The 18696-nt window shown below is 41.2% G+C and overlaps 1 protein-coding gene across 1 annotated transcript in view; it reads right to left on the bottom strand.

Moving 5' to 3' along the window:
* The window catches only part of LOC144475888 (opioid-binding protein/cell adhesion molecule homolog), a 186355-nt gene that overhangs the window by 21055 nt on the left and 146604 nt on the right, over positions 1 to 18696 (bottom strand). Inside the window, exons 3-6 of the mRNA XM_078192287.1 lie at positions 15643 to 15850; positions 14217 to 14375; positions 4997 to 5125; positions 4407 to 4547 (exon numbers count right to left, since the gene is read on the bottom strand). Coding sequence (XP_078048413.1) covers positions 4407 to 4547; positions 4997 to 5125; positions 14217 to 14375; positions 15643 to 15850 — 637 coding nt within the window. The remainder of the gene's footprint in view (positions 1 to 4406; positions 4548 to 4996; positions 5126 to 14216; positions 14376 to 15642; positions 15851 to 18696) is intronic.

Genomic DNA, 18696 nt, shown 5'->3' with positions numbered 1-18696 from the left:
TATGCTCCGTCGCGAATTAAACGCGGTCGCTGTCTCACGTCGTAGAAATTATTCCATTTACAAATTATTTGGAACTACGTTTCTTCAACCCTTTGTACCACAGTTCATTTCATAGCTACGTATCTTTTAATTATTTTGAGAAATGTCCTCCCTTTTTCTATTAAATATTATTATTACTATAGCGTATAACCTCTAGCACTATAGTTGATTAGACTTTCGCAAATATTTACGAACCTATATATATTTTATACACTGACACGAAAATAACATTGTAACCTCAATAAAAATATGATATTAATTTTGTAATATTAACGTGACATTATTACCGTATAAATACATCAATACAAATGGATGGCGTCGTCCACGTAACCCTCACGTTGCATGCAGCTTAATTCCGAGCCCTGCATTGTTTGCTCGCAACGAAATTTCTCCTCAAGGCCCCGACATTCTACTGGTTAAAGTCATTCTACTGCAACATGTTTTAATTATTTATCCTGGACGATTTTGTCCAGCGAAACACGTTGAGAGATTATGGCCGCCTTTTACGCGGAAAAAGTGATTGCACGAAATTACTAGTGGCCCCTTGATTCTGCCCGACGGAAAGAATTGTAGAATGTTGGGAACTCTGAATAATTCTCGAATCGTTATTTTTGGCCGCGCTGATTACCAAAGCCCTGCTGAACCGTGTTGCATAAATTGATGTCCATTGTTACCAGCACGCGCACGGCCGCGCTGAATTGTTCCGTAAATAATCCTTGAAAAGTGTAGCACCAAAGTCTCATTCGAAGTAATTATGGGCTCCATGCATTTTCGCGTAGATATACGAATGCGACGTTGTTAGACCATTCCGGTAATGTACAGTATGTACATATGTGCCGTGTACAGTGCGTACGCTCGTTAATAAAACAGCGTTAACTACACTACCCGGTACGGTTCAATCGCTCTTCACTGAATTAGCAGTCCAGGAACACGTCCATTACAAACGCGCCGATGCGGAAGCACGCTTCATATCTGTGTGAGCGAATCTCTACCTGTGAATGAACGGACTTTTACTTGATTTTATTCGATCAACGTCCTCGCCGCGCACACGTTTCGTACGCTATAGTATATACCGTCTTACAAAAGACGACAATGCACCATACAGCACCATATTTTCCTTCATTCAGAAGTAAAAGTTCCAAAAACAATTCTTAAATAATTGAGCTGGATTCAATATATCAGAAGAACAATTTCATTTGTTCACAAACAGTTTCAACACGGTAAGTCTTTAACATTTATAGTCCGAGCAATTTTTTAACAATTTTAAAATTTGATTAAAATTCGAATACAAAGATCTGTTGGGAATTCTGACAATTTTTCAGGGTTTATTGAATGAAAAAATGAAGTAGATTTTAGACAATTATAAAACACGTCTTAGCGATTTGTCAGGTTCAGTTCAGAAACGGAATAATTTCTCAACAATTCCCCGCCTTTCTTAAGTGTGTGCCAAGATTTATGAACGAGTTTGTCTCTGCACGAGCCGTGTGTTGTAAAAAGCATTACCTGGCCGTACGTAAAAGCTGTGGCAGATGCATGCAAGTTTAACCGATGTCACTGCACTGTTATAAATCATCTGCAGAACTGTAAAATTTCTATCTAGATGCTGAGTAGAGCATGAGAGGACGGAATCAACGGGCGATCGACGAAGTTGGTGCCTTTCTTCGCCTTCGTTTTACTTTCAGCGATGGATAATGCAGCGAGATAACGTTCATGGGGGGTGTGCCATTCGAACGGAACACGCATAAATTAGAATAGAGAAGGAAACACTTTGCAAACAGTGAAATTTAATCGAAGAAGAAAATAACTAAATTAAACACTGCATTCTTAAGATTTATGAGAAGGCTTTCAGCAGTCCTTTCCTAAATATTTGAAGAATATCTTGCAACCCCTGGAAGAATTCGTGTGCTAAATATGTAACAATAATGCAACTAATTTTTTTTCTAACACATGCTATAGCGCACTTTATAACATACTTGTTAATACTTCAATTTTCACGCTAATAGCCCCAAAAACGTTATTGAAATATTTCATTTATTCGAAACTAATATTGTCAAGTAATATATAATAATATATCAACACAATTGCCTTTTGCGAATGCTAATCAAATTAGAAAGATATAACGGGTTAATGTAAAAACCCATTTTTAAATTTGGCCGAATATTTCCGCCACGTACTCGCGAGTGACGCGGCAGCGAAAGTGTTAATCGGCGCTGCCATTGACATTCGATTGTCCCGGAAATGTCCGCGACCGCTTGCGGTATTAGAAGTTGAAATAACATTTTTCCGCGGCAGCCAACCAATTTTCGGTACAACAATTATTCTTGAGCAATCCGATTTCGTTTTAAATGCCGACTATTCCGCCACCGTCCGACAGGAATTTCTGAAACTTCGGCTGGGCTGCAGCGAGAAAGTTCGGCGCTCGCTGCTTACCAATTTTCCGTTCCCTCAAGCAACATCCGCGTCCTCCTCGATTTCGACTTTTAATTAAGTTTTTAAGCACAATATTGCTAATGCAACTTGCCCGCCGTTTGCTTCGGCACGGTATACGTACCTACAACGCGCTGGGAGCACCGTTTCACGGTCGCCCGATAACGCGTTATAATTCCATTCGGCGGCCTCGCACGCGTTCGCGGCGTCAATGTTGCCCCTCGTTTTGTTTAACGATACGGAATCGCCGTGGAAACGGAACGCGGAGCCGCGTAACCGCGGTCCTTTGTAAGTCCGCGTCAAGACAATTCCATTTTGCATGAAAATCCGCGGGGCTACTTATGACCCGCGCAGCTTTGAAAGTTGCAAGCCCCGCCCCGGCCGCGTCAGGCGCAGCGGCTTAAAATTACTTTTGCGAAACGAAATTAATGAAGGAACGCATGCCCGTTAAGAAGGCAAAAAAGGGAGAGCCGGGGCCCGGAGCGGTTGGTTAAACAGGAACGGTTTTATAATTCCCATCTCCGATGTGTTCGCTGATACGCGAAACAATTCTTTAATAAATACGCTCGTCTTAAAATATTCATCAAGGAGGGTCTCACATTCGTTTAAAACATAAACCGGCTTTGTAATTTATCGAATTTCATCTCGTTGCCGCGTTTCACGACAAAGGGGAATTATTCCTTCTGTTTCCTCGCGATTCCCGTTGTCGTAAAAATGAATCGCATTGCGAACGAAGCTTTTCTAATTAGCCGCTTTATAATCAATATGACGTCAGATTAGTATGACGTCGAATTAATGCGCGTTTTATATTGTTTTGCGCGACGGAGGAACGAGGTTGTTTTAATATAGAGGAAATATGTAATGTGAAATTTCGTGGCCGCGAATGATAAATTCGGAGGTGCCGCGGTTTTATCTCTCGCCCGGCGTCATTTGATGAATCATTGCACGCGCGCGCGCGCGCGCGCGAGTTCTGTTCGAGGAATACGCACACGCAAAAATCGTTAATCATCCGGTGCAAGATCATGTTGCGTGATTTCTTCCTATCCTTGAATTAATTAGCCTGATGAATTTAGCATTCGCGATATCACCTTAATGGAATTCATTGCCGGGTTAATGCGTTTTCGAAAACTCATCCAGCGTTGCACTCGACGTACCTGTCAGCGTTAATATTTCAGTTGATAAGGAACACCGCGCTAATTAACCATTCGTTCCTTGCACAAAATACTTTTGTTGACCGACCCCGTTCGCGGATAAACCGGCGCAGACGTCTATCACGTTTCTGAATAATTTATTCGCTAAAAGTGCATTGGTCGAGTGGTTACGATGACATTTGTCGCATGTTAATTTATTTACGTAGAATGTTCAGCGGAATGAAAATTGCCTGTTTAGGTTTATAAACTTAACGGGATTATTGGTAATTACAGGAAGGAATTATTTAACACTTATATGTTTGTATAAACGTGCAACTTATCTGCAATGTTACCACTAATTACCAATTGTTAAAATACAGCAGAATAATTATTATGGTTGTACAAAACTGTTCCACAGGTTTCCTACGTTGTCAATTTTTAATTGTTTGAAAACATTCAGAGCACAATTATTTTTTGAAATTTTTTAATTATCGGCACATCGTGAATTTTTATACGAAATAAGAATTTTCCATATCAATTGCAGCGAGCAATAGAAATTTCTTCGTTTAACCGTTTTCGTAAATTGAAACTGACACACAGGCAATATTATATTTTAAAAAAATTTGCTACGGTTTTAAATTTCATCTAATTGTTAGAATAATGTCAAATTTCGCTCTCCAGTGATTAGTTTCGACGCAGGTTACATTAGATATCAGAGATTAGGCGTTACGTGAAAGTTTGCAAGAGAAACCTGAGGTATATTCTGTATAGATTAATAGGAATGATGGAAGTATATTGCGACTCGCGTACCATCTTTTATGGCTTCGTCTTTTGGTAGCTTCGTCCAATAGTTGATCGATTTCGGGAATGCCTCTGAATTACACTCCAAAGTCATGTTCTGCCCCAGCTGCGCTCCCACCGATTGATTCCGTTTCGAAATCTCTGGAGCAACTGGAAATCCACAGCGGGAAAGAACATGGAATTATATTGCCTCGGGACTGTAACTTATTTCTGCTGTAATATAGAAAGTTAACTTATCCAATAAATAAACGCCTATACAATTAGTTAATGAAATATTTAGCAATGATCTTTTAGCATTTATCTCTCACTTCAAGTGCCATGAATTTGAATTTCTAAATCATTATGCGGAATAAAAATGTTCCCTATTGATACAAATTAAATAAAAATTGACTCATTTTCTTAATAATATTTTACGTTCGAATTAATCCGCTATTTCTCTTTTGTATTTTATCTACTTATTTTTGTGAAAAGTATGCAGGAAAGAGTTGAATACAAATTTCGTAGATCCATCAATGATTTTATTATTAAATTTGCAATCGAGAGAAAATAGTTAAATAAGTTTTGTCATATTATATTTAATAAGTTTCATTTGAACTTACATTGCACTATGAGCATTATTCTTTTACTGACAGTGGGCGGCACGCCGTTCGAAGCAATGCAAAAGTATGCACCCATCTGCGACCGGCTGACCTTGGTGATGTTGAAGACAGATCCCTCTATGCTCTTCACTGAAACAGCAAAAATCAACGATTAATTAAAAATCGTCCCCCGCTACCAACTAGTCCGTTAAATCGTTAGAACGTGGTCATTTCCCCCAAAGCGAGCGCACGAGGCAACGTTCTAAAATTAACAACGCTTAACTATTCCATCGATCTTATTTCCGGCTGTTTGTGAACTGTTCATTACGCGAGCATAAACCGAATAAATTAACAGGAAGTTCGATGACGTTACCAACTAAGGGTTACGCGCCTAAACTTATTACGTAATTGAATGTTCCCAAAGTATTGTTCCGCAGCACTGCTATTGATATTACGAAGGTGCATTGAATTATGCGCACGTGTTGCGCGTGTATGCGCATGCATGGTCGCGACGTTTCATCTCGCGATACTCTTTCGCGCGGGCGCGCGCGCGCGTACACAAACGCAAGGGCGTGGGCACACAAAGCGTAGGATTTCCGGCGGGAAACGTTGGGGAAGTTTGCGAACGCCGGATCAACTTACGGGCGAGACACTGGTAACATATTTATTTATTCGTGGCCGTAAATCCGACGGGTCCCGGGTGCTCGTTCTAACGGAACAATAATCACCGGCGAAAGCGGCCGGTGTTGATTTCGGCGCGGCAAAAAGCCTCGTTATAGCGAGTCCGAAATTAATATGAACTGATCAGCGGCGAGGGTTTGCTTCCGCACCATCGATACTCCGAATATTCCGAGCTTTTTGTTAATCCATTTAATCCGTGTGGGTATTCGATCCCGCGGACCACGGGAATTGTATCGTAGATGGAACGCTAGTCACGCGTTTCTTGCCGCGGGTTACTTGCCCCGGCCGCGGAACACCCGATTATATCCTCCGGCAACAGTTACGGCGATACGGATCTCCTAAAAACGACGGATTGCGTGGGCGATGCGATTTCAAATACAGGGTCTTCCAAAAGTCGCTGGCGGACGGGAAACGAGGGGTTCCCGAGGTCGTTTGAAGTAACTTTTTCCTTTGCGCAAAAGCAATCTGCGGCTTTGTTTGCGAGTTATTAAGGAAAAACGTTGACCAATGAGAGACTGGCTCGGCTGGCGCGAGGCGCTAGAGCCAGTGAGCATCTCGTCTCTCATTGGTCAGGGTTTTTCGTTAATAACTAGCAAACGAAGCTACAGATTGCAATTTTACAAAGGAAAAAGTTACTTCAAATAACTTCAGGAACCCTCTATTTCCCGGTTGTGATTGACTTTTGAGACACCCTGTACATTCATGCGAATTAGGGAGAATTTACTGTGTATTGACCTTAAAGGGATCTTTTTGTAACTAACGGAGTGTTAAAAATTCAGAATTATTTAATAAAATGTTTATCAAAAAGGCATCGAGTTATTCTTGTACCTTCCTTTGTTTCTAATAATGTTCTAATAGCTTTGTACCAGGCTTGAAAAACTGACGATAAAGAAAGCGACGTGTAAATGCGCAAACCATGTGAAAACGGGTTTGAGAACGACAAGTGTTTGCAAATACTCGGTGACTGCGTTCGGAAGCAGTAGCTAGCTGGCATTTAGGATTGGCGACACCGAGCGCGACTCGTTCGTATTTTTTTTAGCCAGCGGAATGAAATAAATGTTATTCGGACAGGACTTCGACTAAATAAACAGCGCCGGTTACATAATTCTCTAGAATTCTTTTGAAATGTTTATTAACTATTCGGTGAAAATCGTTCGTCTGATAATTCATACAATCGGCAAGGATTTTCACTAATATAATAATCCTTATCATAGTCTTTACGTCCATATTCAAATTTCCAAGCTTTACTATTTATTGTAAATAATCTGTAGACTTGCTATTTCGAACGAACGCGACAGAGATTTATGGTTTGAAATAAACGAGATAAAGATTCACCGTTTAGTGTAAAGGGAGTAAAGATTTACAATTTAGACCGAACAGGATAAAAACGTAGCGAGCAGGATGAACAGGAAAGTGCTAGTTTCCCCTCCCAATAAATAAATCGTTCCAAACATTCGCCCAATAATTGAGCAGACACGAGTTTGCAAACTACAGTTCGCCGCGTGTAAAAAGTGAAACGTTTCGTTCGGTTGATTAATTTCTCAACGCTATCACTTCGCTTGATTGGAACTAGTGGTCGCCGGAAGTAGCCAATCGATCACGGGTGCGAACGAATGATTTTTATTTGCAAATCGTTGCACGTGCCGCGGTCCCGTTGCCATTTTAACGGCTGCACTTCTCATAAATTAAAAGCGTTTCAAGCTTTTCCATCGGCGCCGCTGAGAAGCCCCCATGACACTGCGCGTTATTCCGGGCCTGAAAAAAGAACTCGCGCCCCCATTCTAAAGATGGCACGAGGGCTGTCACCATCGACGACGCCACTTCCGAGTAACATGACGGAGCGAGCTCGCGCGAGAGCAGCTCGCTAATGATTTACAGATTAATCTCGGTACAATGTTCCAGCAATAAATCCATTTACACGTTGCAATCGCGCGCCGAGTTATAACAAATTAACGAAGCGATTTACCATAATATTGTCTGCACTGTATGGAAATTGACGAGTTCTAATAAATTACAAAATGATTGCTGCGCGATTGTTCAAAGAATGTATTATATTTTACTTCGAATATTTCTATTTTGTATTAGATGTATGAAGTTTTCGCGACATTAGTTTTAAAATAAAACGAAAAGAATCGCGTATGCAGTAAGTACCTACTTGCATGCATTCCTTGAAGGTACGTCTTCATACTTACAATGATTAATAAAAATTTGTTATTTATAAAATATATGTACCATATATAATAAGAATTTTTCAGAAAAAGGAAGAAAACAATTATGAGCAAGGTATTATGAAACGGTAATTTACGAACAATGAAAGAATATATACAGAGAAAAATTGGTGTATGAAGGCGAAGAGTTTCGCAAAGCGAAAGGGCGCGGAGAAGTAAGGAAGCGTCAATACGGTTCGCGGACAGGAAGCAAGGCGGTTGCAGGATAATAAAATGGCAAATGTAATTTAGATCCAGTAAGAAGCGGAACGATAACGGAAAAATAAAGAGAGGAAAGTGGTTGTATTCGTAGCGGGCTGAAGCAATAATGCTTGAGTAACTCGGCGCGACAACAAGAAAGTTAGAATGTCCATCGGACGCTTTCAGCTCGCGTTTCCAGAGCGCGCGACGCTGATAGAGACTAGACTGGTAACCACACTGCCGTACCAGGCCGAGACAACACAGCGAACGTAAATCTTGCGGTGGAAAACTAAAAGGCGGTTACAGCGGTCAGTCCCGGTTTAATTTTCGATTCGTTGGTCTCCGACGTTGTCCGCCTACGCGCTTAATCTGTGCACAAAGCAATTTATGTTATTGAAGTCTCTCCGTCGACTCCACCTGTAATCACTTTCACGGGAGATAACCCACCCGAAACCGCCGGCCGAAACCATTCAATACAAATCGTATTTCCTCTTTAATTAATTACCTGTAAAACCCCGCGGGCCATCAATTACCGGACGGCTCCGTCTCTGTCCCGCGTTCTCCCGCGTTCTCCCGCGTCCGGCCGGCCTCCGAGGATATTTGAAGGCGCCGTTTAAACAGCTCGGCCGGGATTTGAAAAATTGATAGCGCGGCGTTCAAATTACGGGAACCACGGGATCCCGCGTACCGCTTCGCGAAACAGAACAAACCCGCCGCGGCTTTTAATTGATTTCTCGAACAATTTGCTCGTCGTACAATTTTCGACGTCCGCTTGACAAAGAAAAAAAAGGCCGCCGCGACAGCTCCAATAGAACGTCGTCCGTTTCATCCACCTTCTGTCTTTAATCCCGAGAATGTTGCATCGCGAAACCGGTTGCTTCGCCTCGAATCTCTCGATACCCGGTACAACGAAGCGGGGATAAACGGCAATTTTTTTCATTCCACGGAAAAGCAAAAGTGATCCCTTCTCCGATATATTGGATCCAGCATTAAGGGTGTTCTTGAATCGGGAATAATAAAGTTGGAGAAAATAATCGTTTCTTTATCGTCCTCGGAAAGAAAAGTAATATCGGGGATCGGTATTCATTCTTCCAACCCTTCCCAATATATCGAATTTATCATTAGGACCGGATTTCTTTTTTTTTCTTTCTCTTGAAAATAAAAGGGAAAACAATTACGTCCCTCTATCGGGATAAATCAATATTCATTCTTTCACCGATATTTGGAATTTCGGATCGGAAGCTGTCTCCGATTTTATCGAATTAAAAGGGACAATAACTTCTTCGTTTCGTTACGAAAGAGAAATAATATCGCGGATCGGTATTCATTCTTCTACCGATATATCGAATTTTCCATTAGGGACTTCTTATTTTAACAGGTTCAACCAAATATGGGTGACGCTCATTTTTATTCAAGTGAAATAGGATTTTATTATTTTATTTATAAATACCGGAAAATATAAAATATATAAAAGAAAAATATTAGAAATTCACGCGCTATTGTATTTATTATATATTAATTTATATTTAATAAAATATAACGTTATTCTACGCGTACTGATTGTTGGACTTGTGTCTTTGAGAGCTATGTACTTTGATTATGACAGTTTCATCTATGAATATTACCTTGATATAATGTATGTATGACATAACCTGACATAACCTAACAGGGGATTCAAATCGTGTTTCGATTTAATAGAAACGATCGGCAGCCATATTTATCGACTCGTGCACGAAACGTTCGTCACAATTCTGACTCGATGTTATAGTATAAATGGTTAAATAAGATCAACGCGGAATTGACGAAAAATAGCTCTCCGTCCCGGCGTACAAATCAATATTCATTCTTTCGCGAATATTTCGAGTTCCGCGTTCAAGGGGCCGTCCCATTTCGGGAGAATAATTACTGTCTAGGCAGCATACGCAGACGTCCTTTGAATCCGGGACGCCGTGCATTCAGCATTATACGTGCATACATACGTAGGCCGGCGCTTGTATTTTCGGTATCAACCTGCAAATAATGTTAGAACTTGAAAGGTCTTTGATTTACAAAGAGTCGGACGGCAACATTTCCCGCGTTCCCGGAGTTTTACTTTGTATTTGTGTTCGCGCCCGGCTTCTAAATGGGATCGTCGGTTTATTCGGAAGTTTATTCACACGTGGCTGAGCACGGACCGACCGACAATGAGTAATTCGTAAAAAACAGACTGTACAGAGGAGAACGCGGCGGCCGGCGGGAATACATCAAAGAAAACGTTCGCACGCGAACGAAACGATTCGGCTGATTAAATTTACAAGTGAATTCGAATTTCCATCGCACGCTCAGAATGATCCTGCGCGCGCTTCTTTTTTTTTTTGTGCCGGCAGTCTGCGGCGGCCGAGGAAATAGGAGTCATCGAACGTTGTCGATAACTCGCCGCGATAATCGCTCGCGTAATACCGATCTAATTTCGCAAGAAATACTTTCCGCGATATCATCGTCTCTCGTCGACACGTCGTTGAAAGTTAACACATTAATATCAATTATATTAGATATTATTTATAAACTTCGTTCGTGAGATCGCGTGAGATATTTTAATAAATTACAGTCGCTTTGCGAAAGTTTTCTCCGCGCAAGCTGCTTACTTTTTAAATAATTCTCATAACGGAGAAAGTGCAGCGGCAATGTTATTAATTTGTTCCGACAGTTTTAGTCTCGCGGAATAAATAAAGTCGACGAAAGAAAGGAAGATTCGTTTCCATTCCGCGGATCTCTTTACAGGGGAGCGAGCCAAATAAATAATAGGCAAACCCGTGTTAAAAGGAACTTCAGATCTGGGCAGGTCGGCAAAGTAATCCCCCTCCTCGAAGATAAAACGAACGAAAGATGGATGATCATTTCGAGTCACATTTTTATTTCTACCTTTCTTTTTTTTTCCCTCTCAGGAGTAGTTCCTAAGTATCTGTCTTCCATTCGAACGGGAACTTGGTAAATCCATAACAGGAAAGTAGATACACTTCGGAAATGTTCTCGGCTTATGTCGAACGGTTTCGCGAACTTTTTCTGGTCGTTGCTCTCCACGGGTTTTTTATTTACTTTAATGAACGCCGTGAAACTCCTAACTTGTTCGGATCTCGCCGTCACCGATTTCGATCTGCGTTTCTAGTTCTCGGCTCGCCGCGACAACTGTTTTTATCATTCTCGACCCTGCGGAGGAAGTTTGCCGCGTTATCAAGATTCTCAATTTTTACGAGATTCTGTATAATAATCTAAAATTCTTTCGGTAAACGTCTACAACGAATTCGAGGACCGCGTGAAAATTCCGATGAAATTCGGGGGACGATTCTGCGGCAAGATTTTCGTCGAGCGTCTTTCAGAGAAATGCGCCGAACGCGCGGCCGCGACGCTCGAGATACACAATGCTCGCGCCGCAGACAATCGCGGCTATTAAATTTTGCGTAGATAAATATTTCGAACGCGTGTCGCAGTAAATGCGTTAATTCGGCGAATGTATACGCTCAGTCAATGTATGCACATACTAATTCGATAAGCAAATGTATTCGCAAGCAATGAAATTTAAACGATCGCTAGTAGACGCATACATTTTCATGCGTGATTTGAACAAACACCTACGGCCGAAACCCGCGCCGCCCGGATCTACACTTTTATCGGCGTAACCTAAACGCCGCGCGCGGAATCCGTTTAATCGTCTCGCGATTCCGACCGTCATTATCGGACCGCGGATTTTTCGAATTGAAATCGACGAGTTTTGTTTATCTACCGAACGACTTTTACAGGAACAACAGAACAAAAAAAAAAAAGTATTATCAATTGTCCGCAGCGTGTATATTTATTATATTTGCCCGGGAAGTTTTACCCATTTCGTTGATAAATATTTTATACCTTCATTGCGTGCTTGTTGAAATGAACGACAGGATATGAGAGAATATGCAAATATTGCGAAACTGAAATAATATTACAATCGTCGATGAAATTTTCAATAAAACCAATCGGACGGTTCCTAGCGATTTCATAAAAATCTATGCGAAAGGTTATCGAATCTTTTTGCAAAAGAAGAATTTTGTCTTATTAATATTTTATTTTTACATGAAGCCTTATATTGTTCAACTCAGATTTAGTTTGAATAAATTGATTTTTTAAAATAAATACGTATTTTCATCTACCCGTCAATTTGACGGGTGCCGTAGAGATAGGTATATAAGAAACGCCCGTAAATCTAGTGTTAAACGGTACTCTATTTTGCCATAGAAACCGTAGCCTATTCGCGAATTAAAAACGATCGCAATTGTTACAAATGAAATTGTGCTCCGCGTGTTCCAAGAAATTAATATAGAAAGCAGTCACGATGATTGACATTTAAATATTATTTATTTCCCACGATCCAAAACGATCCGAGCAATTAAAAGTCTCCCGTCCCTCTAAAATCCGCCGCGAAGCCCGTACTAACTTTCACGATATTTTCGGTGTCACGCAGAACTCATCGCCCACATGCGAGAGAGTCGTCAGCAATGGTCCGCGAGCTTTTCGAAATCCAGTGGACCGCGCGCGCGTACGGCCCGCTCCATTTCCCCCTCGAAATAATGCTATCGGTCTAAATCGAAAAATAAAGCGAGAATACTTTATTCCGTGTGCGTGGCGTAACATTCGGAATGCAGGATACATTTTTCTTTTCCGCAGGCAAGGTAGTTTCCTGCGGAGGAATATGGCGCGAGCAACAGCCGGGCGCGAATAAAAGACAAAGAGATGATTTATGCGTGTCCCCTCGTCCGCCGTCCGCCTCCCCCTCCCTCTCCTATCGCGGCTCGTCCCCCCCACGGTCTCTCTCCTCCTTCTGCCGTACGAATCAGAATGTTGGTATTACTTGGTGTTACCGTATGGAACGGCGAGGGGGTGGAGGCGAGAGGCGAGAGAGAGAGCCTGTATTTCATGGTGACGTCATCGGCATGCCAACAATGCAGGTGAAACGACAGGCTCTCGCGCGCTGTTTCCCCGCATACACGCGTTCTACTCGTTAAGTAAGTTTGAAAGCCGGTCGGTGATAAATTTTCATTGCATGTCCATCGTACCTCATATATTCCTTAACACTCTATTGACTTCGTATAAACGCGGGTCGGAAGCGCGCCTTTTTTTCCCCCCCCCCCCCCCCCCTCCCATCCCTGTCCGATTTTTTTTTTTCGTTTTGCTCGGTTTTTCTTTTCGCGCCCGGTGCCAGCGCAGCGTCGCGCCTGAGCCGCGCGCGGCTAGAAACGCTATTGACAACGGAATGATACATCGAACATGATGTTCAAGTTTTAGACACGCAGCCGCCGCCGCCGCAGCCAATGTGTCGGATAGGGGCGCGTCGACTTGGATCCAATTGAAAGCGCTGTTCGTCGCGAAATTTACGGATCCGCGAGGACGTAACGCGCTTCGCCCGTGCGAGCCGCGGAGAAAAAAATTCGGTTCGGCGTGTGTGTCCTTTACAGTATTTGAGGGTGAATGGGTCGGGCGGGAGTTATGGGGTGGCTGGGTGTGCTTCTAGGGAAAAAAGATGGACATTATTTCGGGGGGAACGTGTGCTCGATAATGGCGCTCGCGTTGATGGACTACAAATCGGAAGGTTTTTTAGGAATCGTTCGGGTACGGTTAAAATGTGCAGTTTTATTCCACTTTGCAACGTTGAGAACGATTTTAGATCATTAGAACAATCTACTCATTGCTGATCTATAAATCTATCTCATCGATCTATAAAAAAATAACAGATTTTTGTTCGGAAAAGTTTTATTGCTTAATTCAGTTATTTCTGTTGTTGAGAACGTAATTAAATATTGTATGCGATTCTATTTGAATAAATATGTTTAAGACTCGGTCCACTGTCACAATTGTAAAGCAAAAATTCGCTCGAATAATTCAGCCGAAAATATTCAGCATTAGGCAAAACGGTAAATTTTAATTAACATCGCAGAAATGTTTTGCGATATTTGCTTAACAGGAGAAACATTTTTCCCGAAAAATTAAGGGATGAAAACGAAAATACGTTTCGGCTTGAACCACTAAATTGGATTATATTTGATTACATCGCGAAAGCCTTCGGAATTTATGACGCTTTGTTATAGCGTTTTTGAAAAATATTCATCGTTCCACGGCGTGCATTTTAATCTGCGGACTCCTACCTTCCCTGCCATTCCCGCGCAGTATAGTTTCCCCGTCTTCTCGTCTCCAGGTGATGTTTGGCGTCGGTGTGCCGTCAGCAGAACAGCGCAACGTGACGTTGCTCCCCTCGTTGGTAATCATGTCCGTGCTCGTAGAATAATCTAAGATGTTTGGCGGAACTGGAAACAATAAAGTCGGAAATTATTGATCGGCGGATAACAATTTAATGACGGGTTTCGGCAGATGCATAGAACGCGCGTTCCATCACGGGTGACACAATGAGACAGAGACAAAGGAAATCGAAATAATAATGAATTCCATGATGCCACGATTCCTATTGTTTCCGTATCAGTACTATCGTTCTACGGTTTCTTAGTATTATTAGGGCTTTTTTTTATTATAGTTATTATTTTTAATAATACAAATAATAATAATAGTAATAATAATAATAATAAAAATAATAATATAAATTTTATATATATATATATAATAATTATAATAATAAAATAGTTTTGAACTGTAAAATTCTGGTATGACCTCTTCTGTGTCTTTCATATAATACACAATTAAATATCCTCGGAATTTTGATCTCCTTTTTATTCTATTCCGATCTCCTTTTATTTTATTATAAATTAAATTATAATATAATCGATAAAACAACTTATTAAAGAAACTTCCATGTTATTCGGATCCCGAGAAAATATCATGCTCGACTCTTTCCCGCGGCCATCGTTCACTTTCAGGGGGTTGAATTCCTCATAGCTAGCGAAATATTTTTGGTCGTTTGTCTCGGAAACTATTAATGGCGGAGAAAAAGGTGTGCGCGTGCTACACCCGCGGTTTTTGACGTAGAATTCACTCGCGCGGACAGATTTGGTGGGAAAAAAAATTCATTTGCCAGGCAGATACGTTACATCGAGTCCTCGATTTCGAGGATTCTTTTTGTCAGGTTATGTCAGGTTCCCCGGAACACGAACGACGACGGCTATTAAAAATACAAAATGAATCCGCCGGGAACAAATGTGGCCACGCCGACGCTGGGATTACGATTTCAATGTTGCCAATGAATAATTGAGTCTGTTCGTACAAAAATCAGGACCGGAGAAGAATTTATTTAATCGACGAGAGAATTCCTTGCGGCGAAAATAAAAGACAGAGCCGCCTCGATATTTATCCACGGACGAATATGTTTTGCAAATTCGGACCTACCGCGAATGCATATAACATCCGATGCAAATGCGAGATAATGCGTATACGAGTGAAACGAGTGGCGCCAATTTCAAACAACAGAAGAAACAAATGTATCGAAGAATCGTTGCAAAAACTTGCTGCATAAAGATGCGCGGCCAGCACGGTTTCGTAAACGCATTTGTCCATTTCAGCGAATAAATAAATAATCGACGTTAACCCGGAATGTAAATCTGCAAAGATAATTCAGCAACCTACCTACGACTTCCAAATAGCCGGTCTGGCTCTTCATCGGGTCGGTGTTCAGCTGGCACATGTACGCGCCCCTGTCCGACTTCTTGACGTCCCGTATGTGCAGGTGCCACGTTTTATGCTCGGTGTGCGTGACCAGGATCCTGTGATTCTTCGTAATCACGTGATTGGCTATCGTTAAAATTGTTTGTGTGTCCACGCGTAGCCATGCTACCTGCAACAACGCGAAACAAGAGAGCCGTGTTACAATCCACTTTTATCGCACCGTTTCGCAATCTCTTCATCTGCATCACGAGAAAATTGCCGGTCACGTTGCCGATTCGATTTAGCGGCGGTCTATCGATTAATCAACGCACATTCGCCATGCGGTAACATTTTTTTTCGCAATATCTACGAGTCGCGTACTCGAATAACTTTGTCTTACAAATTCGATTTATATCCGGAGAAACGCTATAAAGATTTTTAATAGATAACGTTTAAAGAATGAAGTAAAATCGACTTATCTTCTGAAAAGAGGCAAGACTTATTACAAGACCGAATTTTTTTTTCTTTTTTTCTTCGAGGTTTTACGTCGCATCAGCTGCGAGGCTATTAGCGACCTTCTATTTAAATAGACCTTATATTTTGTTTATTAAGCCTGTATCTCTCAGAAATTTTAATAGGTTCTTGATTTTGTTGCTGTTTATGTTATCCTTGAGCAGTGGTTTTTAGTTTGTGTTTGGTGCGCATATAATTGTATTTTCAAGACCGAATTTATCTTCGTAATTTTAGCGAGATTAAAATTAAATAAGAACCTCGTGAATTCGCGCGAGTGTCTTGCAAGTCGATCGATGGGTGTACCGACCTGGAATATTTTTTTTCCTAGATGGAACAGACGTAAAATGAATTTCCGATCAGCGGAAACTCATCGGCACGTCATCGCGGATAGGTGCACGTGAAGAGGAACGGCGATACGTCTGGGTGTACCCAGCTGTACACAGGGATGCTCAGAACAGTCATATGGCATCTCAAAGCATGTACACGGCTGTCATTCAAGCCGTACCGCGGAAAGGAAGTTATTGTTGAGCATGGCACATTGTAAATGTCTCATTGTCCCATTGTATCGTAAGAGCAGAATAGACATCGGACAACTCCGTTTCCCTGGGACGTTACAACTTCTGACGTGCAACGGAATCTTGTTACTGTCTGTACACAAATTAGTCGCCTAACGGGTGGTCCGCGATATTGCGTTCGAACTAAAATCATTTTTCAGCTTTCGCGATTTTATCAGGGCAGAACGTTTGACAATTCGTATTCATGGAAATTGCATGGCCGAAATGTGGGAAATAAAAGTTGTCTGCTTTTTTAACAATTTTAACGAAAGTAATGAAGCAGTATTTTTGAATGTTATAGAAATAGTCATCGTTTTGCACGCGCATTGTTCAATTCTGCCTTAAATGTGCGAGAGTGATTACGAGAATCATTAGGTTTAATAATTACAGTTCAGTTTAATTATAATTCCCGCTGTTATTGTCTGTACATGCTCATTTAGCATTAGAAATTGTCATTAACATGCTCCAATAGTTTATCCGCCTGATTTACAAAATATTAATGGGACTCGACGCAAAGAAGTTATTGTTCATACTAGACTTTCGCCACGATAAATCACTTCATTTACTTCTTCTTTCTTTATTTATAAAAAATTTCTTATGCAAATTTTATTTCTCCAAGGGTCATTGGAAATCCTCTCAGGACAGTTTTTGTATTATTTCCATAACGAGCAACACATTTCATTGAACTAATGAGAACAATTTCGTAGACCGTCACGCATTGTTCACATTCCGATGGAAAGGAAAACACTTTATTCCTGGATCGTTGATCGCGAACATTGTACGCACTAAGGCTACAGTCACAGTACAGTAAAGGTTCATACTTTCGATCGAAAAACCTGCGAAATGTGCAAAATTTCGGGAAATGACTAAAAACTCTGCGCGGTCCTTTGAAAGCAACTGTTAACATTATTACCAAACTGCGTTCATGGAATTGTCAATTTTCGTGGACGAATTGTATGAAAGTGTAATTGAACGTATTTTTAATTTAGTAGGAAATTCACGAGTTATACATTGTAGTAATAACATCATGCGAATAGATAAATCGCAAAATATACGCTGTAGAAAATTGTCCAATAAAAGATAGTGATTTTAATCTAGCCTAATCCGAGGGATCGGAACTCGAACTAGGATCCTGTAAAGATTGCGGCCGGGCGCGACGATCGCATAAAAAGCCATTTCACAAATATTTGCGGACGAGCATGTCGTAAAGTTCGCATACAAATAGCAGCCGATACATAATCGTTATCTATGTATAGGAGAATGCTAACACAGTGACACAGTTAGAAAACGGAAAAAGAGAAAGATGAAGTCTCGGTGTGCGCGTAGAACGCGATCGATGTTTCGAAAGTAGCTTCATAAATGTTACGCGACGCTTTAGCATCTCGAACGCAATGGCATTGTTTTACGGATCAGCGGCTCGAAGACTTTGACCATTCCATGGTAAATCCGATTGTCCGATTCTTCTCCTTCCCTTTCATTTCGACTAATTCCTTTTTTCTCGCGAAGTGAAACACGCGTCCGCCGTTTTCTTTCATCATAACTGAATATTGTATTTTTAATAACTGAAAACGATCTTCTCATCGAGCTTGTTTAAACACTTTATTACTTTACGATTCGAAAATCGGTGAAACGTTATTTCATTGTAATGAACGTGCACGCGTTCAAAGAGTCTTTTTTTTTTTTAAAAAACATTTCCCTCCGCTGACCTTTAACAGATGAAAAATGCACAGTTTACAAGCCGAGTTGATAGGAATTCCGATCGGAAAAAGATTTTTCCTCTGTGCCGGCGGTCCGACTCTATCCCGAACGAGATAAACATCTCAATAGACCTCTATAAACATTTTGCAGTGCTGAGCTTTAAATCGGCGACGTGCGCGCGATTTAAAATAAAACTATCTATTATTCAGACTTTGATACAGTACTTCGACTTGCTTGCGAACAGCGCCGCCATCGTTTTTACAAACCGTTG

The sequence above is a fragment of the Augochlora pura genome, chromosome 10, assembly GCF_028453695.1.
Source record: "Augochlora pura isolate Apur16 chromosome 10, APUR_v2.2.1, whole genome shotgun sequence".
Lineage (NCBI taxonomy): Eukaryota > Metazoa > Arthropoda > Insecta > Hymenoptera > Halictidae > Augochlora > Augochlora pura.
The sequence above is the reverse complement of the archived record's forward strand: the minus strand, read 5'-3'. Positions and strand labels throughout refer to the sequence as shown.